Source organism: Saccopteryx leptura, chromosome 3 (genome assembly GCF_036850995.1).
Source record: "Saccopteryx leptura isolate mSacLep1 chromosome 3, mSacLep1_pri_phased_curated, whole genome shotgun sequence".
NCBI lineage: Eukaryota > Metazoa > Chordata > Mammalia > Chiroptera > Emballonuridae > Saccopteryx > Saccopteryx leptura.
This window is the reverse complement of record NC_089505.1, coordinates 103,095,290-103,118,571: the sequence shown is the minus strand read 5'-3', so window position 1 is coordinate 103,118,571 and position 23,282 is coordinate 103,095,290. Positions and strand designations below refer to the sequence as shown.

The 23,282-nt window shown below is 48.9% G+C and overlaps 2 protein-coding genes and 1 non-coding gene across 3 annotated transcripts; 2 read left to right on the top strand and 1 right to left on the bottom strand.

Moving 5' to 3' along the window:
* Positions 1-1,224: 1,224 nt before the first annotated feature.
* Positions 1,225-3,545, top strand: NR0B2 (nuclear receptor subfamily 0 group B member 2). Its single transcript, XM_066372068.1, has 2 exons — positions 1,225-1,824; positions 2,903-3,545. Exons 1-2 carry the CDS (start codon positions 1,284-1,286, stop codon positions 3,199-3,201), a joined length of 840 nt encoding a protein of 279 aa, XP_066228165.1. The 5' UTR covers positions 1,225-1,283; the 3' UTR covers positions 3,202-3,545.
* Positions 3,546-9,933: 6,388 nt separating this feature from the next.
* LOC136401520 (small nucleolar RNA SNORD35) lies at positions 9,934-10,020 on the bottom strand. Its single transcript, XR_010750551.1, has one exon. It is a non-coding gene; the product is annotated as a small nucleolar RNA SNORD35 (small nucleolar RNA).
* Positions 10,021-10,303: 283 nt separating this feature from the next.
* Positions 10,304-23,281, top strand: GPATCH3 (G-patch domain containing 3). The gene is made up of 7 exons (XM_066375528.1): positions 10,304-10,871; positions 13,033-13,454; positions 17,554-17,728; positions 18,612-18,671; positions 21,036-21,157; positions 21,272-21,399; positions 22,421-23,281. Exons 1-7 carry the CDS (start codon positions 10,436-10,438, stop codon positions 22,635-22,637), a joined length of 1,560 nt encoding a protein of 519 aa, XP_066231625.1. The 5' UTR covers positions 10,304-10,435; the 3' UTR covers positions 22,638-23,281.
* The last annotated feature ends 1 nt before the right edge of the window (position 23,282 follows it).

Genomic DNA, 23,282 nt, shown 5'->3' with positions numbered 1-23,282 from the left:
CAAAAGAAAAAGCAAGGACTTTGAAATAAGACAGTCCTGGACTCTCTCTGTTCTTAGTGGCATGACCTTGGACAATTCACTTTACCCCTTTGAGTCTTAAAAAGTAAAAATCTTACTTCATAGGGAAGCTCTGAATATTAGAGTGGAAAGTTCCTGGCACATAGTAGGCATTCAATAAACAGCAGCCATATTTCATTATCTTTTTGCAAGGGCTTCCCAGCAGATACATCTCTCAGGAGCTCTAGGAATACAGACTTGGGAAAGAGAGGGGTTTTTTTTTTTTTTTTTGGTTTTTTTTACAGAGACAGAGAGAGAGTCAGAGAGAGGGATAGATAGGGATAGACAGACAAGAATGGAGAGAGATGAGAGAAGCATCAATCATCAGGTTTTTGTTGCGACACCTTAGTTGTTCATTGATTGCTTTCTCATACGTGCCTTGACTGCGGGACTTTAGCAGACCAAGTAACCCCTTGCTCGAGCCAGCGACCTTGGATACAAGCTGGTGAGCTTTACTCAAACCAGATGAACCCGTGCTCAAGCTGGAGAGCTCGGGGTCTCGAATCTGGGTCCTCCGCATCCCAGTCCAACACTCTATCCACTGTGCCACTGCCTGGTCAGGCAGGAAAGAGAGTTCTTAACGATTTTTTTCTGTAGGGCCCCCAGAACTGGAGTGAGGAGACGGGGCCTACTAAACTGCACTGTGGCAAAGTTCTCCCAGCCCCCCAGGGTCCTGGCTCCCTTCCCTGCAGCCTGTTCCTTACCAACAACAGGAGCTGAGCCCCAAGGTTAATCAAACAAGCCAGTGATAAGGCACTTCCAGGTTGGGCCTTGTGTTCAAGGTTTGTCCAGCGCAGGGGCTGACTTGCCAGCTTAGCAAGAGTCCTGCAGGCACCAGTAGGGACACCTGCCATGGCCACCTGCTGATTGTGCAGTTGAGGCCTTGGTGCCCTGGTACAGCTTGGGTTAATGACCCTGTTTATCCACTTGAGTCATCTGATAAGGGGCAGCCGGGGCAGCGGACAGGCGGCCCCATGCCCTGCACCAGCCGCTTCATTGACTGAAGTGATATCAGGGCCACGTGGAGCTCCCAAGTCCCCTCCCGTGGCACTTCCCCACCAGTCCTGCCAGGGTCAGTGTGTTATTTTTTTTTTCAATGAACATGACTTCTGGAGTCAAGGTTGTGGGGCCATTCCCCCCTCCTCCCCACTGTGTATATAAATAGCACCCGCAGAGCCGAGCAGAGGGCGGGATAGCTGGGAGGAAGGAGGAGCAGATCCTCAACCATGAGCTCCAGCCAGCCGGGGACCTGCCCATGCCAGCATGCTACAGGACGCCCAACCATTCTGTACGCACTTCTGAGCCCCAGCGTCAGGGCCAGGCCCTCTGTGCCCCCAGCCCGCAGGCACTGCCTCTGCAGGCAGCATCGGCCTGTCCGGCTGTGTACCCCTCATCGCACTTGCCGGGAGGCCTTGGACGTTCTGGCCAAGACAGTGGTCTTCCTCAGGAACCTGCCGTCCTTCTGCCAGCTGCCCCCCCAGGATCAGCGGCAGCTTCTGCGGGGTTGTTGGAGCCCCCTCTTCCTGATTGGGTTGGCCCAAGACACTGTGACCTTCGAGGTGGTGGAGGCCCCAGTTCCCAGCATCCTCAAGAAGATTTTGCTGGAGGAGCCCAGCAGCGGTGCAGGCAGTGGCCAGCAGCTGGATCGGCCTCAGCCCTCACTGGCCGCGGTGCAGTGGCTTCAGTGCTGCCTGGAGTCCTTCTGGAGCCTGGAGCTGGGCCCCAAGGAGTATGCCTACCTGAGAGGGACCATCCTCTTCAACCCCGGTGAGCTCCCAGACACTCCAGGATGAGGGCCAAGGCTGGAGGTGGTCAGGGCCCAGCCAGGGAAGGCACCTTCTAAGGGTTTGACATTCATTATCTCTTTGGGTCCTCCTCACACTAGTCATTTCACAAAAGAGGCTCAGAGAGGCTAAGTGACTTGCTGAGGGTCACAGTCAGGTAGGGGCAGAATTCAGGTCTGTTCACACCAGAGACTGGTCCTTACCACTCTGCTCAAGAAGCCTGCCCTGACCCTCAGGGAAGGTGGGAGCAGGGGAGGAGTGGGTGGGCAGACACAGCTGTGCCTCTGTTGCAAGTAAAACTCAGTGGATTCAGAAAGATCACATGGAAATAGGCAGTGTGGGGAGGAACTTTTGTAAAATTCAGCCAGGAGAGCAATACATAAAGTTGGTGTTCTTTGTAGTTTGGAGATCATTTTTTTTTCTAATTTATATACTGACTTTAGAGAGGAATGTGGAGAGAGAGCAAGAGAGAGAAACATTGTTCTGTTCCTGTATGTGCCCTGACCAGGGACCAAACCAGTAACCTTTGTGTTTTGGGATGATGTTCCATCCAACCGAGCTATCCAGCCAGGGCTAATCTGGAGAGCATTTAGATGAGAATTCTTCACCAAGAGGCCCTAAAAAATGCATAAATTATAGTAATTAATTATAATAATAGGAGGGAAATACTTTTATTATACTTACCACACGTCAGGTCCAATTCTGTGGTTTAACATATATTAGGTCATTTAAACCTCATAACAAGCCCAGGTGATAGGTACTATTATTATACCCATTTTACAGATGAGCAAACCAAGGCACAGAAATGATATAACTTGCTCTAGGTTACACAGCTGATCAGTGATAGCCTGGGACTCTAACTCAAGCAGCCTTCCTCTTTGCCATTACTCTACACTGCCTCTCCATAAATCAACAGATGAATAAAATGATAAATAAGTAAATTGAGGAGGTAGTAATGAGACCTCAAAGGCTGAGTAGTGGCCTCGTTACTGGCCCCACCAGTCACCCTGTGGTGGCTGGGAGTGGGGTGCTCACCAGCCTTCTTTACCCTCTGTCTACAGACATGCCAGGACTCCACGCCCCCTCGCACATCTGGCACCTGCAGCAGGAGGCTCATCAAGCACTGTGTGAGGTCCTGGGGCCCTGGTGCTCAGCAGGCCAAGGCCGTTTGGCCCGTGTCCTCGTCACAGCATCCACCCTCAAGTCCGTTTCGCCCAGCCTGCTTGGGGACCTCTTCTTTCGCCCTATCATTGGAGATGTTGACATTGCTGGCCTCCTCGAGGACATGATTTTGCTGAGCCGACCTGCTTCAGCTCAAGCAGAGATCAGCTGCAGCATGGGCAGAAGCTGGCAGCACTGATCTGGCCAGGCTGTCCCCAGGGGTGACCCAATGCTCCTAGAGGGGGCAAGCCTGTGCAGACAGCACTCAGTTCCCCAGGTGCAAGCTGGCCCTGGCCCAGCCAGATGGACTATATGGATCCGCACTCAGCCATAACCCGTCTTGGCCTTCCTTGCTTTGGACACAGTATTCCAACTATTTGGCTGGCCCTTGACAGTCTCCAGATTCTCTGGGCCAACACTCCTGTCCTCTCCTGGGATGGGGCTGGAAGCTTAGACTGCTCATTGGGCCAGATGTCCTACTGACTTTGTACAGAACTGACTTAAGTTATTGGTTTTTGTAATAAAAGGTTTTACACCCTTGGAGCCTGACACTGTTGTTTGTGCAAGTGGAAGGGACAGTCTCACCTAAGCCCACAACCCCCATCAGAGGGAAGAACCATAAAGGATGCAGGAGCCAGGCTCAGAGAACTAGGATATTAATTCTCAGAGTGGATGATTTCATTTCTGGGGATGAAATTTATTTTGCATGGGTCTAAATCCAAGGAATAGGACCACTTCAAGACCCTATCACCTCCTGGCCTTTATCTTTGAGGAGAGAGGGTTTCTCTTCATCCTCAAACCCCTCACTGACCCCACCCTCAGCTCCTTTCCCTTACAGGCTCGCTCTCACCTCAGTGAGTGTCAGATCATAGCCAGTAAGGAAAATGAAGCAGTCCATTCCCAAACTGAAACAGACAAGGTCACTGGAACTTCTGCAGTTTGGCATCATTCACTTGCCCCATACCTGCATCCAACAGAAGAGGATGGCCCATTGTTCTCCCTGTGGAAGGGGGGAAGGACACCAGAGCTGGCTGGCAGCTGCTCAAAGGCCAAGGCAAGCAGAGGTTTAGCTGCCACATTAGCTGTTACAGTCTGAAACATTTCCATGGCACTTGGTTTACAGCCACTGCCCTGAGTCCCCTTCACTCCCTTGAGCTGCCCCTGTATCCAAATCCTTCTCCTGGAATCCATTCCCATTGTCCAGCAACTAGAGAGGCAATGGTTGGCATGGCCATGGCCTCCAGGACTGCTCCATTCAGGGCACAGCTTGAATCTGTTCTGGTTGGTCAATCTCTGTTCCTCATTATTTGTTAAATATTTTGAATAACCCCCAGGTCAGGGTGACTGACCTGCAGGGTGGACAGGAGGAAATGATAACATTTCAGGCCTCCTCCTTTCTGCAGCAATAAGGCCTGCCTCGACCAGGTCCCACCCCCTTCACCACCACAGTTAGAATTTTTCTCATGGGGGCCAAGTTAATTATTGCTCAATGAGAGGTCATTCACTTAGGGACAACAATGTAGGAGCGAGTTGTCATTCAGGTCTCTAAGGCCCCCAAGGATAGGAGGCACAGTTGAAGTGGCTCTGTACCCATTATGGGCTCCTAGGGGCAACAAAAAGGCACCCTGTCCCTTATCCTATTACCCACTCACCACTCAGAAACACAGAAGGAAACAGAAACACACAATTCAGACCCAACAACAAAGAAACACACAACTCAGACCTACATATCTCTCTCTCTCTCTCTCTCTCTCTCTCTCTCTCTCTCTCACACACACACACACACACACACCCTAAGATGTACAATTCAGCCACACTTACACAGACCATAAAATAGACCCTCCAGCCTGACCAGGCGGTGGCACAGTGGATAGGGCATCAGACTGGGATGCAGAGGACCCAGGTTCGAGACCCCAAGGTCGCCAGCTTGAGCACGGACTCATCTGGTTTGAGCAAAAGCTCACCAGCTTGGACCCAAGGTCGCTGGCTCCAGCAAGGGGTTACTCAGTCTGCTGAAGGCCTGCAGTCAAGGCACAGATGAAAAAGCAATCAATGAACAACTAAGGTGTCGCAGCAAAAAACTAATGATTGGTGCTTCTCATCTCTCTTCATTCCTGTCTGTCTGTCCCTAACCATCCCTTTCTCTGACTCTCTGTCTCTGTAAAATAAATAAATAAATAAATAAATAGACTCTCCATCTACCCACACAGCATTGAAATACAGATACCCTTACTCCGCGACAAACAACAGACCCAAACACATTCACACCACAGAGACATGCACCCAGACTGGATGATGATACATATTACAATATAATGAGGAAAATAATGCTTTCTCTGTGAGACTGTAGGCTTTCCAAAGGTGAGGACTGTTTCTCTGTTATCAGCATCTTAGGAGCAGGATCTATGTCTCATCAACCAGAGACGGTAGAAAAGAAAAGAGGCTCAGACAGGCTTTAAAACTTACTCAAGGTCTGGGTAGATCACTGGGATTTGAATGCAGGCCTGTAGGACTCTGGAAACCAGGCTCTTGCCATGAGCACAGGCTGGAGTGAGTCATGGCCAGGGTCAGGCTGTCTGGAGCCAGCTCAGCCACTATTTACTGACCATCTACCTTTCAGCCATGATCTCTGTCCTCAGGCCCCGCCAAGAATGACTCACTAGGAAGCAGGGTCAGCCTCAGGTACCATTTTATTATCATTATTATCACTATCTTCATTAGCCAAATCATTGACTGCTTATTAAGTAGTCAGCCACTGACGTGAACTGTACTGACACACCCTGACCATGGGGCAGTGACATATCCTAGAGCTTACGATGCCTACAAAAAGCCAACACCCACTAGCCAGCCATTCATCCATTCATTCCATCATTCAACATCTCTCTTGACATCCACTTGTACCAGACCCTGTGCTAGATAACAAGTGACATGGAATAAATAAGATTCAGTCCCTGAGTTCTTTGAACACCCTGTTTATGGCTAAGAAAGACACATAAGTAGTAACTGTAACACAGAGTGATCTGAAGTGTGGTAGAGGGAATACAACAGGCAGCAGGCGCTCAGGAGAAGAAGTGATTAAATCTGCCTGGAGGTGGGAAAAATGTTTCAGTCCAGTGGTGACTGCTTTGAGCTAAAGAGAATAAATAGGGGTTTGCCAGGCAAACCAAGTGAGGGGCATTCCAGATAGAAGGGGTGATAGGTGCAAAGGCACAGGCATCTCAGGGAACAAGGGAAAGTGCAGCTGAGGGCAGCTGAGGCCCAGGACAGCAAGAGATGGTGGACAGAGACCATGTCACAGTACAAGGCAGCAGAGAAAGGCAATGTCAGTGAAACTGATAGAGGTGACAAGGCTAAGCTCTCCGGGGAATCAGGATTAACAAAGGGGAGCACCCATTCCTGGCAGGTCATTCTGGGTAGCTACTAAACATTTACTGAAAGCTGTGTTCCAAACACAGTACATGAATTATGTTATTTAATTCTCACAACTCTGTGCTGCAAGTATTATCTTTGTAATTTTTTATTTTTCTGAAGTGAGAAGTGGGAGGTAGAGAGTCAGACTCCTGCATGCACCCGACCAGGATCCACCCAGCATGCCCACTAGGGGGCGATGCTCTGCCCATCTGGGGCATTGCTCTGGTTGCAACTGGAGCCATTCTAGCGCCTAAGGTGGGGGCCATGGAGTCATCCTCAGCGCCCGGGCCAACTTTACTCCAATGGAGCTTTGGCTGTAGGAGGGGAAGAGAGAGAGAGGAAGGAAAGGGGGGGTGGAGAAGCAGATGGGAGCCTCTCCTGTGTGCCCTGGCTGGGAATCTAACCCAGGACTTCCACATGCTGAGCCAATGCTCTACCACTGAGCCAGCCAGCTAGGGCTGGAAGTATTATCTTTATCTCCATTTTATAGATGAAGAAACCAAGACACAGAGAGATTAAGTGACTTGCTCAAGGTTGCACAGTTAATAAGTAGTAGAGTCAGGATTTGAAACTCAGGTGGTCTGGATTTAGGGCCTATGCTTTTAAACACTATGTTACCTTGCATCTTTAAAGGTCAATGATGAGCCTGGCCTGTGGTGGTGCAGTGGACAGAGCATCACCCTGGGATGCAGAGGTCCAAGGTTCGAAACCACAAGGTTGCTGGCTTAAGCATGGGCTCAGCCGGCTTGAGTGCAAGCTCACCAGCTTGATCGCAGGGTCGCTGGCTTGAGCGTGGGATCATAGACATAACCCCATGGTTACTGGCTTGACCCCAAGGTCACTGGCTTGAGCAAGGGGTCACTCGGTCTGCTTTGGCCCCCGGTCAAGGCACATGTAAAAAAGCAATCAATGAACAGCTAAGGTGTCACAATGAAGAACTGATGCTTCTCATCTCTCTTCCTTCCTGTATGTCCCTATCTATCCCTCTCTCCGTCTCTCTCTCTCTCTCTCTCTCACTAAAATAATAAATAAATAAATAAATAAATAACAGTACAATGAACTTTCATCAGTCCCCAAAGGTAATGAGTACCCTGAGTTTGGGGTTAATCATTTCTTTACTTTTTAAAAAAATTTTATTGATTGATTTTAAAAAGAGGAAAGGAGAGAAACATTAATTTGTTGCTCCACCCATTCATGCACTCACCAGTTGAGCCATGCATGTGCCCAGACTGTGGATTTAACCAACAACATTGGCATATTGGGACAATTTGCCAACCAATGAAGCTAACTGGCTAGCGCTCTTTACTTTTCTTTATAGTTTTAAGGCATACTTATTTATGTATCCCCCAAAAAAACATTTTTTGTTTTTATTTTTAAACTTTATATACATAGAATGCCTTTTCTGACTTTCTTATTTTCACTCATGCAGCTATACATATGTATGTATACTGTCAAATAAAAATAAATCTGGACTGGCCCTGGCCAGTTGGCTCAGTGGTAGAGCGTCGGCCTGGCATGCAGGAGTCCCGGGTTCAATTCCTGGCCAGGGCACACAGGAGAAGCGCCCATCTGCTTCTCCACCCCTCCCTCTCTCCTTCCTCTCTGTCTCTCTCTTCTCCTCCCGTAGCCAAGGCTCCATTGGAGCAAAGTTTGCCCGGGTGCTGAGGATGGCTCTGTAGCCTCTGCCTCAGGTGCTAGAATGGCTCTGATTGCGGCAGAGCGACGCCCCAAGATGGGCAGAGCATCGCCCCCTGGTGGGCATGCCGGGTGGATCCCAGTCGGGCGCATGCAGGAGTCTGTCTGACTGCCTCCCCGTTTCCAACTTCGGAAAAATACAAAAGAAAAAATTTAAAAAAATAAAAAAATAAATCTGGACTTAGTAAAGACAGACTTTATTTGAAAGTATTGCAAGGAAGGAAAAGAACTATTACAACAGGAAGAGGAAAGCTTTTGCATTGGGAAAACTCTCTGATTATAAGCTCAACATGTGTTTAAAGGGTTAGGCAAAAGAGTTATTCTTTCATAGGGAGGAGTAAACAAGGCTAGAAAGAACTGAGTTTCGGTATATGGATGACCAGGAGTGGCATGATGGGACTGTAGATCATGAAGCCAACCAATTTTCTGGAGGGGCTGTTAAGGAGTGGTTGTGTGCTGGCTCAAGCTTAGAGGCATTTGGGAGGTGCAAAATTCAGAGACCCGGGGGAAGAAGAGAAGCTCACCAAGTCTGGTTAACAAGTTTTTTTTGTTTTTTTGTAATTGATCAGTGGGGACAAGCAGTTCATCTGTTTATGAGACAAAGAATTGAAATTTGAAACCTGTGCATGGTCACAGGTAAACAAGGGGGCACCCATAAGTTTAATCTGTCATAGAAGGCAGGGTGTTTCTTTGCATAGAGGTGTGGGAAGGCTTTCTCAACCTTCTCCGTTTTCCAGGCTCACAAGGTTGGTAAGTGCAACACCACCAATATATCTGATAAACATAAGCAAAAATTTCTTTAAAGTATATACCTATAAGTGGAATTGCTGGGTCAAAAGATATGTTTAGCTTCACTTTTATTGGACAATGCCAAAATATTTTCCAAAATGGTTGTACCGGTTCACATTTCCACCAACAATGTATGGTATCTCCATTTGCTCCATATCGTCACCAATACTTTTTGCCAATCTGGTGGATGTGAAATGGGTCTTATTGCCTTTTTTTTTATTAAAAAATTTTTTTTGGCCTGACCAGGCGGTGGCACAGTGGATAGAACGTCGGACTGGGATGTGGAGGACCCAGGTTCGAGACCCCGAGGTCGCCAGCTTGAGCACAAGCTCATCTGGTTTGAGCAAGGCTCACCAGCTTGAGTCCAAGGTCGCTGGCTCGAGCAAGGGGTCACTTGGTCTGCTGTAGCCCCCGGTCAAGGCACATATGAGAAAGCAATCAATGAACAACTAAGGAGCCACAATGAAGAATTGATGTTTCTCGTCTCTCTCCCTTCCTGTCTGTCTGTCCTTATCTGTCCCTCTCTCTGATTCTCTCTGTCTCTGCCACAAAAAATAAAAAATAATTTTTTTGGACTTAGAAAAACATTTATAGTTTTACTTATTTATGCATTCATTGGTTGATTCCTGTATCTGCCAGGGCCTTTCATTGATTATTAGTTTAAAATTTTTTCCATTGATTTGAGAAAAAGGAGTGGAAAATGGGGAGAGGGAAAGAGTAAGAAGCATCAACTCATTCCACTTACATAGTTGTTTCAATTAGTTATGTACTCATCCAGTGCTTCTCCTACGGCCCTGAAAGGAGATTGGAAATGTTTCTCTTCTGTGAAGTGACTTCAGTCCATTTTTCAACTGGATTATATTTTCTTACTGATTTTAAGTCCAACATGTTTTGGAAGAGTAAGTGGATGAACTATTGGAAAGTCTCTGAAATAACTGAGAATAGGTTTGGGAGAATGCCAACAAAATTTTGAAAACTACGCCTCCCTCATTCTTTTTCTTTTTTTTTTTTTTTTTTTTTTTTTTTTTTTTGGCTTCTCCTGGCATCAACCAAGCAATTGGCATTATCCGCAGTGCCCACAGTAGCATCCGCAGACCATCGTGAGAAAAAACTATCATCTGCCCCCCAGTCTTCTAATTTGATCCTCATAAGAATGTTTGTTTGTTTGTTTGTTTGTTTTCATTGATTTTAGCAAGAGGGGAAGGGGGGAGAAAGAGAGAGCGCATCTATTTGTTCCTGTATGTGCCCTGACCGGGGATTGAACAGGCAACCTCCTGCGCCTTGGGAAGATGCTCTACCAACCCACCTTTCCGGCCAGGGCCTAAGAGTTTATGCGACTTTAGTAATCCCACTTCTCAGGTTTTACCATCATCGTGAGGTTCATTCTGTAGGAAAAGGACCCAAACAACTTTCCTAGGACCTCTCTAACCCCGGGCTCCACATCCGCGGCGGGCTAATAAGATTGTGACACAGGCCCCTTGCATCGCTCGCGGTGTTCTCGAGAGAACTAGTTCCAACCTATCATGTGACAATCCAAGATGGCGGTGCCCAGCGAGACAGAGGAAGAGGCAGCAGTTTACCTAGTAGTGAGTGGCATCCCATCGGAGTTGCGATCGGCCCAGTTACGGAGCTACTTTAGCCAGTTCCGGGAACAGAGCGGTTGTGGCTTCCTTTGTTTCCATTACCGGCATCGTCCTGAGCGGGCCCCTCCCCAGGCTACTCCCGACTCTGTCCTAACTCCTGCTGGCCAGAGTCTCGCCCAGAGTTCTGTTACCGATGCCCGCACTCTCTCCACTCGGGCCTCTGCTCCCGCCCAGACCCGCACCTGCTGCTGCGTCATCTCCGTACGGGGGGCGGCTCGAGCCCAGAGGTTTCTTCGCATGTATTCCGGCCGCCAGTGGCTAGATTCTCAGGGAACATGGTTGCCCAATCGCTGTTTCATCCGCAGACTTCGGCTACCTACAGAGGCATCAGGTACGGTTGGGAAAGATAACAGACTGGACCTGGAACGCAGGCACCTTTCCTGATGGGTGATGAGGATAAGTCAGGTCACTGGTTATGACGCTAGTTTAGGTCATTTTTGGACAGAGTTTCAGGCTCAACTTGCACGTTAGTTTAGTCGGGGTGCGGATGGAGGGGGTGGGGAGAGACCTATGCGTACTTTCTAATATTTTCCAATTTATTATGTCCCCTTCGAGACCCTTTTCTTTATACGAAGGGTTGATTTTGCGTTGACAGGATTAAAAGGAAATCGGGTTTTTAATCCTTTTTGTTTTAATTGCGTTCTATTCCTTGCTCCCCACCCATCAAGATGCAAACGAAGAGACAATTTCTTTCCTCAGGACAGCTCCCATTTTCTTTTCTTTCATTTCCTTTTTTTATTTTTTGGGAGAGAGAGAAGCATCAACTCGTTTTTCCACTTTAGTTGTGCATCCACTGACTGCTTTTCATATAAGCCCTGACCCAGGATGGAACTAGCGACCCCAGGCTAAAGCTAGCGACTTCGACCTCAGGTTTCCAACCCGTGACCCAGCTCCAGGTGGGCCCTCCATCCACTGCACAGGACAGGCTCCCATTCATAGGAATTAACTTTGATGAGGAACAGCAAACAGTGCAGAGCCCTCTAATTTATTCATTTAACAAATCTAGCTTTCTAGCCCTGGCCGGATAGCTCCTGATACACTGGGGTTGCTGGTTTGATCTAGGTCTCAGCACATACAAAAATCAACCAATGATGCATAAATAAGTGGAACATCAAATTGATGTTTCTCCCTCCCACCCCCTTCTTCTCTCTCTAAAATGAGTAAATTTAAAAAAAATTTTTTTTCATCTAGCTTACATTGCTAGACCTAGTGTTACTCTAGGGTAGGCAGAGAACAATTGCACTCATTCTATACACAGAGCCCAGAGAGGAAGACAGATGTGTTCAAAGGTAATAGAGATGCCATTCTAATTGTTAATATTTACTGAGCACTTCCTGTGTACTTACTAGGCACTATATTAAGCCTTTCGTTTTTTTTTTTTGTTTTTGTTTTTTTTTTATTTTTCTGAAGCTGGAAACGGGGAGAGACAGTCAGACAGACTCCCGCATGCGCCCGACCGGGATCCACCCGGCACGCCCACCAGGGGCGACGCTCTGCCCACCAGGGGGCGATGCTCTGCCCCTCCGGGGCGTCGCTCTGCCGCAACCAGAGCCACTCTAGCGCCTGGGGCAGAGGCCAAGGAGCCATCCCCAACGCCCGGGCCATCTTTGCTCCAATGGAGCCTTGGCTGCGGGAGGGGAAGAGAGAGACAGAGAGGAAGGAGGGGGTGGGGGTGGAGAAGCAAATGGGCGCTTCTCCTATGTGCCCTGGCCGGGAATCGAACCCAGGTCCCCCGCACGCCAGGCCGACACTCTACCGCTGAGCCAACCGGCCAGGACCGCCTTTCGTTTTCTTACTTTCTCACAACAATCCTTTAAGGCAGGATCTATTGTTACCTATTTTATAGGTGAAAAAAGTGAGGGATGTAGAAGTTAATGTTACTTGTTCAAGGTTACAGAGCTAGTAAGTGGCGGAGTCACAATAAAAAAACGCCAGCATTTTGCTCAAGAGCCTTTGCTGTTTATAACCAAATGTTGTGAGAAGACAGAGGAGGGAGAAACCGATTTCCTAGAGATGGGGCTTTTAATCTGGATCTTGAAAGAGGAGAGTTTGTGGGAAAGAATGGTGTTCAAAATAAATGGTTATTTACAAAGACAGAGATGAGAAAGCCCATGAAATTTTCAGGGCACGTTTAATTGTTCAGTGTGGATGGAGCACATGATATGAGGGTGTGCAGGGGTTGGTGGCAGTTGAGAATCAAAACGTCAACAGTAACCAGATCTGGAAGAAACTGTGTGCTCAACTGAAGTGATGAATAATAGCACGAAATTACTATACTGCTCACAAAAATAGGGGATATTTCAAAATGAATATAAGCAGTAAAATATCCCCTAATTTTTGTGAGCAGTGTAGTTCTGGTTTCTGGTCAGGGAGTGGAGGGAGGGACTCTGGGAAAGTTTGAAAGGAGGAACAGCATTTAGGACTAGTTTCTGGCTCAAGTGCTACTGGAAGCTTCTTGGTTTCAAGAGACATTTTTTTCCCTGCTTCCTAAGGTTTTGGCTCCTTTCCCTTCAAGACCCGGAAGGAACTGCAGAGTTGGAAGGCTAAGAGTGAAGCCTTCACTCTCGCTGACCTTAGGCAACTGCCAGAGCTGAACCCACCAGTGCTGATGCCCAATGGGAATGTGGGGACACCCTTGCAGGTCTTTTTGGAGTTGATCCGGGCCTGCCGCCTGCCCCCTCGGATCATCACCCAGCTGCAGCTTCAGTTCCCCAAGACAGGCTCCTCCCGACGCTACGGCAATGTGCCGTTCAAGTATGAGGACTCAGAGACTGTAGAGCAGGAAGAGCTTGTGTACACGGCTGAGGGTGAGGAAATACCCCAGGGAACCTGCATGACAGCCATACCAGCCAGCATCTGTGGAGAACCCGAAGAAGAAGGGGAAAAGGAGGAAGAAGAGTCACACTCAGATGATGTGAGTAAAATGAGCCATCCTGTCCTTGTTGGCAGTTTAGAGAGGCCACGGCATTAATAATACCACTCTTCAATTGTACATTACAAGAACTCTGAACCTGGAGTCCTCAGGACAATTCCAAAGAATTAGAACTCCCTGGCATTAAATGTAATATTGCATTTTCATGTGCAAATATACACTTCCCTTGGGAAGGGGCTAGAACATCTATCAGAAGATTCTTAAAGGGGTCTTCTTTTCATTCCCTCAAGAGGAGGAGAGTCCTGGCCCTGGCCAGTTAGCTCAGTCAGGTTAAGAGCGTTTTCCTGAAACAACAAGGTTACAGGTTTGATCCCCAGTCAGGGACAACACAGGAAGCAGCCCATGAGTGCACAACTGAGTGGAACAACAAATGAATGCTTCCCTTCCCCCTCCCCTCTCTCCCTTCCTCTCGCTGTCTCTCTGAAAATAGAAAAGGAATTAAGCCCTGGCTGGATAGCTCTGTTGGTTGGAGCATCCTCCCGGAGCCAGAGGTTGCTGGTTAGATTCCCTAGTCAGGGCACATACAGGAGCAGCTCCACATTCTTGTCCTCTCTCTCTCTCTTCCCTGTATCTCTCTTTAAAAAAAAAAAAAAAAAAAGCCCTTAACCAGTTGGCTCAGTGGCTCAAGTGTCAGCCCAGTGTGTGGATGTCCAAGGTTGAGGATAGCTTGGCTGGTCTGAGTGTCAGCCTCAGGTGCTGACTATAGCTCGGTTGATTTAAGAGTTGGCCCCAAGCAACATGGATTCCAGTTGGGGTGCAGGATTCCAGGGAGTCTGTCTCATCTCCCCTCCTCTCACTTTAAAAAAAAAAGGAGGGGGCCCTGGCCAGTTCGCTCAGTGGTAGAGTGTCGGTCTGGCGTGCAGGAGTCCCGGGTTCGATTCCCGGCCAGGGCACACAGGAAAAGCGCCCATCTGCTTCTCCACCCCTCCCCCTCTCCTTCCTCTCTGTCTCTCTCTTCCCCTCCCGCAGCCAAGGCTCCATTGGAGCAAAGTTGGCCCGGGCACTGAGGATGGCTCCATGGCCTCTGCCTCAGGTACTAGAATGGCTCTGGTTGTGACAGAGCAATGCCCCAGAAGGGCAGAGCATCGCCCCCTGGTGGACATGCTGGGTGGATCCTGGTCGGGTGCATGCGGGAGTCTGTCTGACTGCCTCCCGTTTCCAACTTCAGAAAAATAAAAAATAAAAATAAATAAAACAACTAAAAAAAAGGAGGGGGTTATTTTAATAAATGAAAATACCAAGAGATAAGATTATCTAAAGAAGGAGAGGCAGAGCTGGCCTGTGACCCAGTTTCCTTCACTGTTTGTCTAACCTCTGTGTGCTTTCATTATGTGGCTGAGAAGTCACCTCTATTTTCTAACCTTAAGTCTGTAGATTGAATACTAGCCTCCACTCTAATTTTTTTTTTTTTTTTTTGTATTTTTCCAAAGCTGGAAATGGGGAGAGACAGTCAGACAGACTCCTGCACGCGCCCGACCGGGATCCACCCAGCACGCCCACCAAGGGCTACGCTCTGCCCACCAGGGGGCGATGCTCTGCCACGACCAGAGCCATTCCAGCGCCTGGGGCAGAGGCCAAGGAGCCATCCCCAGCGCCCGGGCCATCCTTGCTCCAATGGAGCCTTGGCTGTGGGAGGGGAAGAGAGAGACAGAGAAGAAGGAGGGGGGGGAGTGGAGAAGCAAATGGGCGCTTCTCCTATGTGCCCTGGCCGGGAATCGAACCTGGGTCCCCCGCACGCCAGGCCGACGCTCTACCGCTGAGCCAACCGGCCAGGGCCTCCACTATAATTTTAATACCTATTTCTTCTACCTTTTTCTCCAAACTTGGTTATTCACCCATAAAATCAGAAGAGGTGTGATTTGTTAGGAAACTTTTTTTTTTGCCACTGTGGATAAAAAGTAATTCATCTGTGTTCAATGCTCAAAACAAAGAGTTGCTAACACATCTTGACCACATCTGAGTGTTGTACTGTCCTGACTTTTCTCCAGCACCTGTTCTGCAGCCGGGATTCCTGAGGCCCCTTGAAGTTAACCCAGACAGGGGTCCCCAAGATTTCAAACCATGAGTTATCCTGTCATTCCACAAGTCTAGTTAAGCAGTGTAAACTAAGGGGCTAGCACAGGATTCCAGAGATATTTTAAGACCGTTTCCTGCCCTCAAAGAGCCTTAAATCTCATGGAAAAGAGAGCCAATATCTGGAAAAGCTGTATGGGCAAGTGAGCTGGGTTTGAATGCTGGCCAGGCTCTTGGTGTACTATCTTGGGTAAGTCATTTTAGTCCTCTGAAACCATTTCCTCAGCTATAGAATGGGGATAATGATCCTTACCTCACAGGGTTGTTGGGGTGATTAAAGTTGCCAACTAACTTATGTGAAGGGCCTGATACACTGTAGACAATAGATAATATGTAGTTCTTGTCCTTTCTTTTTGTTGTGATATCATGTATGAAAGACTAAACAGTGTGTGCTGATTACAACTGAGACCTTCAGAGACCAGTGAGAGTGCTGTGGGCCTCGGGGTGGGCAGCTCCATGTAGGGTGTAGAACAGGGATCGGGAACCTTTTTGGCTGAGAGAGCCATGAACGCCACATATTTTAAAATGTAATTCCATGAGAGCCGTACAACGACCCGTGTACGTTACGCATTATCCAATAAAAATTTGGTGTTGTCCCAGAGGACAGCTGTGATTGGCTCCAGCGACCCGCAACCATGAACATGAGCGGTAGGAAATGAATAAATTGTAATACATGAGAATGTTTTATATATATATATATATATATATATATTTTTTTTTTTTTTTTTTTTTTTGCATTTTTCTGAAGCTGGAAACAGGGAGAGACAGTCAGACAGACTCGCATGCGCCTGACCGGGATCCACCCGGCACGCCCACCATGGGGCGTCGCTCTACCCACCAGGGGGCGATGCTCTGCCCATCCTGGGCGTTTCCATGTTGCGACCAGAGCCACTCTAGCGCCTGAGGCAGAGGCCACAGAGCCATCCCCAGCGCCCGGGCCATCTTTGCTCCAATGGAGCCTCGGCTGCGGGAGGGGAAGAGAGAGACAGAGAGGAAGGCGCGGCGGAGGGGTGGAGAAGCAAATGGGCGCTTCTCCTGTGTGCCCTGGCCGGGAATCGAACCCGGGTCCTCCGCACGCTAGGCCGACTCTCTACCGCTGAGCCAACCGGCCAGGGCCCTGTTTTATATTTTTAACATTATTATTTTTATTAAAGATTTGTCTGCAAGCCAGATGCAGCCATCAAAAGAGCCATATCTGGCTCGCAAGCCTTAGGTTCCCAACCCCTAGTGTAGAACTTGAGGGATGATGGCCTGACCTGTGGTGGCGCAGTGGATAAAGCGTCGACCTGGAAATGCTGAGGTTGCTGGTTCGAAACCCTGGGCTTGCCTGGTCAAGGCACATATGGGAGTTGATGCTTCCTGCTCCTCCCCCTTCTCTCTCTCTGTCTCTCTCTTCTCTCTCTCTCTCTCTCTCCCTTTCTCTCTCCTTTCTAAAATGAATAAATAAAATTCAATTAAATTAAATTAAAAAAAGGAATTTAAGGGGTGAGGAGGAGTTAACCAAGTGCAGAGCAGGTGGTGAGAGAGAAGAGCAGATATTTCCAGAACGGGGAACGATATGACCAAAAACACAGAAATAAGAGTGAATTAGCCTGACCTGTGGTGGCGCAGTGGATCAAGCATCGACCTGGAATTCTGAGGTCGCTGGTTCAAAACCCTGGGCTTGCCCGGTCCAGGCACATGTGGGAGTTGATGCTTCCTGCTCCTCCCCCCTTCTCTGTCTCTCTTCTCTAAAATGAATGAATGAATGAATAAATAAATTAATTAATTAATTTAAAAAAAAAAGAGTGAATCAGACTTGTCAGGGGAAAGAGCCAGGTATGTTGGGAAACGGGATGGAGAGATGTGTTGGTCAAGGCCTCAAGGCATAATATGAGTTGCATCTTTGAAAATTTTGGGAAAATGATGTTGAGGGGCCCATCTCAGGGACCTCCTGTGCCCTGAGCTGCCCTCCTTGTGGGCATAGGTCAGGAAGGTAAACAGACAGGTTACCTCTGCCCTTCTCCAGGATGACGACCGGGGTGAGGAGTGGGAGCGGCATGAAGCGCTGCATGAGGATGTGACCAGGCAGGAACGTACCACTGAGCGGCTCTTTGAGGAGGAGATCGAGCTCAAGTGGGAGAAGGGCGGCTCTGGCCTGGTGTTCTACACTGATGCCCAGTTCTGGCAGGAGGAAGAAGGAGGTAATGCTGGCACCAGACAAGAGCGGGAGTGATCCAGGCTGCATTTGCTCAAGGCCCTGTGTTCCCCAGGGTGGAATCCCTGGCAGTGGGCCCAAATAAAGGGCCAGGAAAGTGGCTTACCTTGACTATATATGAGAGACCAGTCATCCTTTTTAGGGGTGGGAGAATCAGTGGGGTGAAGAGAAAATGCCCTCCTGCAAATTCTGAATGACCCTCCCAGAGGAGAGATTTAAAACTATTATCAAAAGCCCCAAGAAGCCTGACCAGGCGGTGGCGCAGTGGATAGAGCGTCGGACTGGGATGCGGAAGACCCAGGTTCGAGACCCCGAGGTCGCCAGCTTGAGCGCAGGCTCATCTGGTTTGAGCAAAAGCCCACCAGCTTGAACCCAAGGTTGCTGGCTCCAGCAAGGGGTTACTCGGTCTGCTGAAGGCCCGTGGTCAAGGCACATATGAGAAAGCAATCAATGAACAACTAAGGTGTTGCAACGCACAATGAAAAACTAGTGATTGATGCGTCTCATCTCTCCCCGTTCCTGTCTGTCTGTCCCTGTCTATCCCTCTCTCTGACTCACTCTCTGTCTCTGTAAAAAATAAATAAACTTTAAAAAAAAAAAAAAAAAAAAAAAAGCCCCAAGTGCCCTGGCCTGATAGCTTGGTTGGTTACAGCATTATCCCAAAGCAGAAATTGCTGGTTCAATCCCCGATCAGGGCACATATAGGAACAGCTCCATGTTCCTGTCTCTCTCCCTCGTCTTCTCTTGCTAAAATCAATAAAAATTAAAGAAAAAAAATGTTCTAGAACATATATCTAAGTCTAGATTTAACTCTCAACAGAACTGGGAGTCCTTAGCTCACTCTGACTGATGCTTTTATATACCTGCAGACTTTGATGAACAGACAGCCGATGACTGGGATGTGGACATGAGTGTGTACTACGACAGAGGTACTGGTACTGGGCCAGGGGTTGTAGTACTGGGGGGTGGAACTGGTACCCTGTTCTTACTATGACACTTTACAAGATCCTCTTAGCAGAGGCTGAGACAGGATACCTATTCCCCTGGGGTAACTCACTGAAAAGGTTCCTCTCTTAAGACATCTCTGGTTGAATGCATTAAGTGCTGGTTGTAGGTAGAGCTTTTTTCCTTTCTTTGTGGAGCAAGGACATGTAGGGACAGCCCTCAGAGAGCTCTGGTTATGGTGGGCAGACCCGGGTAGAGTGGGGATCAGTAGCTCATGCTCCAGTTAATCTAGATTCTGCCTGACCAGGCAGTGGCGCAGTGGATAGAGCGTTGGACTGGGATGCAGAGGACCCAGGTTCGAGTCCCCGAGGTTGCCAGCGTGAGCGTGGGCTCATCTGGTTTGAGCAAAAGCTCACCAGCTTGGACCCAAGGTCGCTGACTCAAGCAAGGGGTCACTCAGTCTGCTGAAGGCCCCCGGTCAAGGCACATATGAGAAAGCAATCAGGCCCTGGCCGGTTGGCTCAGTGGTAGAGCGTCGGCCTGGCATGCAGCAGTCCCGGGTTCGATTCCCGGCCAGGGCACACAGGGGAAGCGCCCACCTGCTTCTCCACCCCTCCCCCTCTCCTTCCTCTCTGTCTCTCTCTTCCCCTCCCACAGCGAGGCTCCATTGGAGCAAAGATGGCCCGGGTGCTGGGGATGGCTCCTTGGCCTCTGCCCCAGGCGCTGGAGTGGCTCTGGTTGCAACAGAGCAATGCCCCGGAGGGGCAGAGCATCGCCCCCTGGTGGGCAGAGCGTCACCCCCTGGTGGGCGTGCCGGGTGGATCCCAGTCGGGCGCATGCGGGAGTCTGTCTGACTGTCTCTCCCCGTTTCCAGCTTCAGAAAAATACAAAAAAAAGGAAAAAAAGAAAGCAATCAATGAACAACTAAGGTGTCACAACAAAAAACTGATGATTGATGCTTCTCATCTCTCTCCATCATTCCTGTCTGTCTATCCCTCTCTCTGACTCTCTCTCTGTCCCTGTAAAAAAAAAAAAAAAAAGAATCTAGATTCTGCCTGATCAGGCAGTGGTGCAATAGATGGAGGGTCAAACTGAGGTGCAGAGGATTCAGGTTTAAAACCCCAAGGTCACCAGTTTGAGTGCAGGCTCATCAGCTTGAGTATGGGGTCGCTGGCTTGAGTGTGGGATCATAGACATGACCCCATGGTCACTGGCTTGAGCCCAAAGGTCACTTGCTTGAAGCCCAAGAACGCTGGCTTGAGCAAGGGGTCACTCGCTCTGCTGTAGCTCCCTGGTTAAGGCACATATGAGAAAGCAATCAATAAACAACTAAGGAGCTGCAGCACAGGAATTGATGCTTCTCATCTCTCTCCCTTCCTGCCTGTCTGTCCCTATCTGTCCCTCTCTCTGTCTCTGTCATACACACAAAAAAGAATCTAGATTCTGGAGACAAAAATTACCTGAGTGGGACCTGACCCGTGGTGGCACAGTGGATAAAGCATCAACCTGGAACACTGAGGTTACCACTTCGAAACCCTGGATGGCACATACAGGAAGCAACTACTATGAGTTGATGCTTCCCACTTCTCTCTCTCTCTTTCTCTCCTCTCTCTAAAAATCAATCAATAATTTAAAAATCTTAAAAAAAAAAAGTTACCTGGGTAGGACCTGACGTGGTGGTGCAGTGAATAGAGCACTGACTTGAGACACTTGAGGTCCCAGGTTAAAAACTCCGAGGTTGCTGGCTTGAGCACAGGCTCATCAGCTTGAGCACAGGATCATGGTCGCTGGCTTGAGCCCAAAGGTTGCTGGCTTGAGCAAGGGGTCACTCAGTCTGCTGTAGCACCCTGGTCAAGGCACATATGAGAAAGCAATCAATGAACAACTAAGGAGCTGCAACAAAGAATTGATGCTTCTCATCTCTCTTCCTTCCTGTCTGTCTGTCCCTATTTGTCCCTCTGTCTCTCTGTCTGTCACACACACACAAAAAGCGATCAATGAACAACTAAAGTGATCAATGATGCAACTAAGAGTTGATGCTTCTCATCTCCACCCCCCCTAAGAAAAAATTACCTGGGTGGGGAGAGGAGGGGAAGACCTGGGCTCTAATTCTGTCTCTCATTTGTTTACTCTATGACCTTTCTACACCATAATTTCTTCACCTGTAAGATAGGAGAACCATGGTTCCTTCTCTTGGCAAGCTCCCAATCTAATGAGAATAATAAAGTAATAAAACATCATAAAGATGAATATGTAAGTCTTGTGAGGAGGTCCTAGATCCTAGACACCTGATTTCCCCCCCTCCTGCTAAGAGAGACCCTTCTGTAAACCAGGCTCTGCTTCCTCAGATGGTGGAGATAAGGATGCTCGAGACTCTGTCCAAATGCGCCTGGAACAGAGACTCCGTGATGGCCAGGAGGATAGCTCCGTGATTGAATGCCAGGTGGGCACCTTTGAGCGCCACACCAAGGTGAGTGCTATGCCCAATCCATTGACCTCTTTTCCTTCTCTACCTCCATTCTTCTTTCCTCTTCCCCTGCCCTCCATAAGAGCCCCATCTCAGGCTTTTTGCTTCCCTCTGCAGGGCATTGGGCGGAAGGTGATGGAGCGTCAGGGCTGGGCTGAGGGCCAGGGCCTGGGCAGCGGGTGCTCAGGGGTACCTGAGGCCCTGGATAATGATGGCCAGCACCCCAGATGCAAGCGTGGATTGGGGTGAGTATGGCTAATGGACTTCCTGGGTATTAAACTAGCCTTCAACTAGACCCTGGCTCCCCCTTTCCTCTGGTTTTGGGGTGAGTGCTGAAGACTCCTAGGGGTGAACTTCAAAGCAGAGTTAGATAGAAAAACTAGGTCTGGATCTGCTGGGGAGGGGTCATTCCCCCTATTCTGAGGAGTTTGAATACTTGATGATTGCCTTTAGGGGGTGACTGTAAGTCACAGAATGGTAACTGTTCCAAACTTTGTTTACTATTTAAAATGAAAATATTACCCTTGTTGGATAGCTCTGCTGGTCAGAGCATCGTCCTGATAAACAAAGGTTGCCGGTTCGATCTCAGGCCAGGGCACATACAGGAAGAGATCAGTGCTTCTGCTGCTCTCTCTCCCTTTTCTCTCTAAAATCAAAATAATAATAAAAATTAAATTAAAAAATAAAATGAAAAAGCATTGAGTTCCCTGGTTGCTGGCACTGTTGATGAATGGATAAGGGGGATGGAGAACAAAGATCCAGATCTGAAGGCTCTGCCTTTTTTTTTTTTCATTTTTTCCGAAGCCGGAAATGGGGAGGCAGTCAGACAGACTCTCGCATGCACCTGACCGGGATCCACCGGGCATGCCCACCAGGGGGCGATGTTCTGCCCCTCTGGGGCGTTGCTCTGTTGCATCCAGAGCCATTGTAGAGCCTGAGGCAGAGGCCACAGAGCCCCAGCGCCCGGGCCATCTTTGCTCCAATGGAGCCTCGGCTGCGGGAGGGGAAGAGAGAGACAGAGAGGAAGGAGAGGGGGAGGGGTGGAGAAGCAGATGGGCGCTTCTCCTGTGTGCCCTGGCCGGGAATCGAACCCGGGACTCCTGCACGCCAGGCTGACGCTCTACCGCTGAGCCAACCAGCCAGGGCCAAGGCTCTGGCTTTGGGACAAACCAGATACGCAGTAGTTACTTCCCTGTCCTTTCCCAGCCCTTTTAGCTTGGGTTTGAGAAAGAGCAACCCTCTCACTGAGAGCCCTTTTTAATTCAGCTACCATGGAGAGAAGCTACAGCCATTTGGGCAACTGAAGAGGCCACGTGGAACCGGTTTGGGGCTCATTTCCACCATCTATGATGAGCCCCTACCCCAGGACCAAGGGGAGTTGCTGCTCCGCCGCCAGCCACCCACCAGCATGAAGTTTCGGACAGACACGACCTTTGTAAGGGGTGCCAGCTGTGCCTGGAACAGCTTCTCAGAGCCTGACTGACAGATTCAGGAGCTTTCTTAATCAGATCACTCATAACTGCACAGTGGCAGCCCACTGCCCCGGCCTTATCTCCCAGTGAACCAGGAAGATACCTGGGAGCAGCAATCTGGGAGGTTCCTTCACGGTACTTTGTTCTGAACTTGCCTTTGGCTCTCTACCTCAGGGACAATTTTACAAAAAGCCTCCTGTCCCCCCCTTTGATATTAGGACTTAATGATCTCTCTTCCTTGGTCTAATCCTGGTCCCTGTTTGCACTTGCCCCTGTTGCCTCCCCCAGTACTGTAAAAGCTGGATTGACCGAGGTTATCGGCACAACCTCCATTGGACATGAAAGCCAGAGAAAACAGGGAAAGGATCTGGGAGAGAAGAGGATTTGTGGTGCTCCGAGGAGACAGTCTTGGAGCAGGCCTTCCCACTGCCTCCACCCCTAACCTCCTGGGACTAAACCTTAGAATCTGAGGGAGATGGCCCGGATCTGCGAACGAATAGGAGAAGAAATAAGTTTATGACCAGATTTGCCCAGGCCTGATTCTCAGTTGGTTAGAGCATTGTCCTGAAGCTCAGATTGCCGGTTCAATCTCTGGTCAGGGCACGTAGAGGAACAGATAGATGTTCCTGTTTTTCTCTCTCCTCTCGTTAAAATAA

Bases quoted from the DNA above. Each gene is read 5' to 3' on its own strand.
- NR0B2 (XM_066372068.1), top strand. From the start codon at position 1,284: ATGAGCTCCAGCCAGCCGGGGACCTGCCCATGCCAGCATGCTACAGGA. The intron at 1,825-2,902 runs GTGAGCTCCCAG...CTCTGTCTACAG, and splicing joins GACCATCCTCTTCAACCCCG to ACATGCCAGGACTCCACGCC.
- GPATCH3 (XM_066375528.1), top strand. From the start codon at position 10,436: ATGGCGGTGCCCAGCGAGACAGAGGAAGAGGCAGCAGTTTACCTAGTA. The intron at 21,158-21,271 runs GTGAGTGCTATG...TTCCCTCTGCAG, and splicing joins CCTTTGAGCGCCACACCAAG to GGCATTGGGCGGAAGGTGAT. The intron at 21,400-22,420 runs GTGAGTATGGCT...TTTTTAATTCAG, and splicing joins AGATGCAAGCGTGGATTGGG to CTACCATGGAGAGAAGCTAC.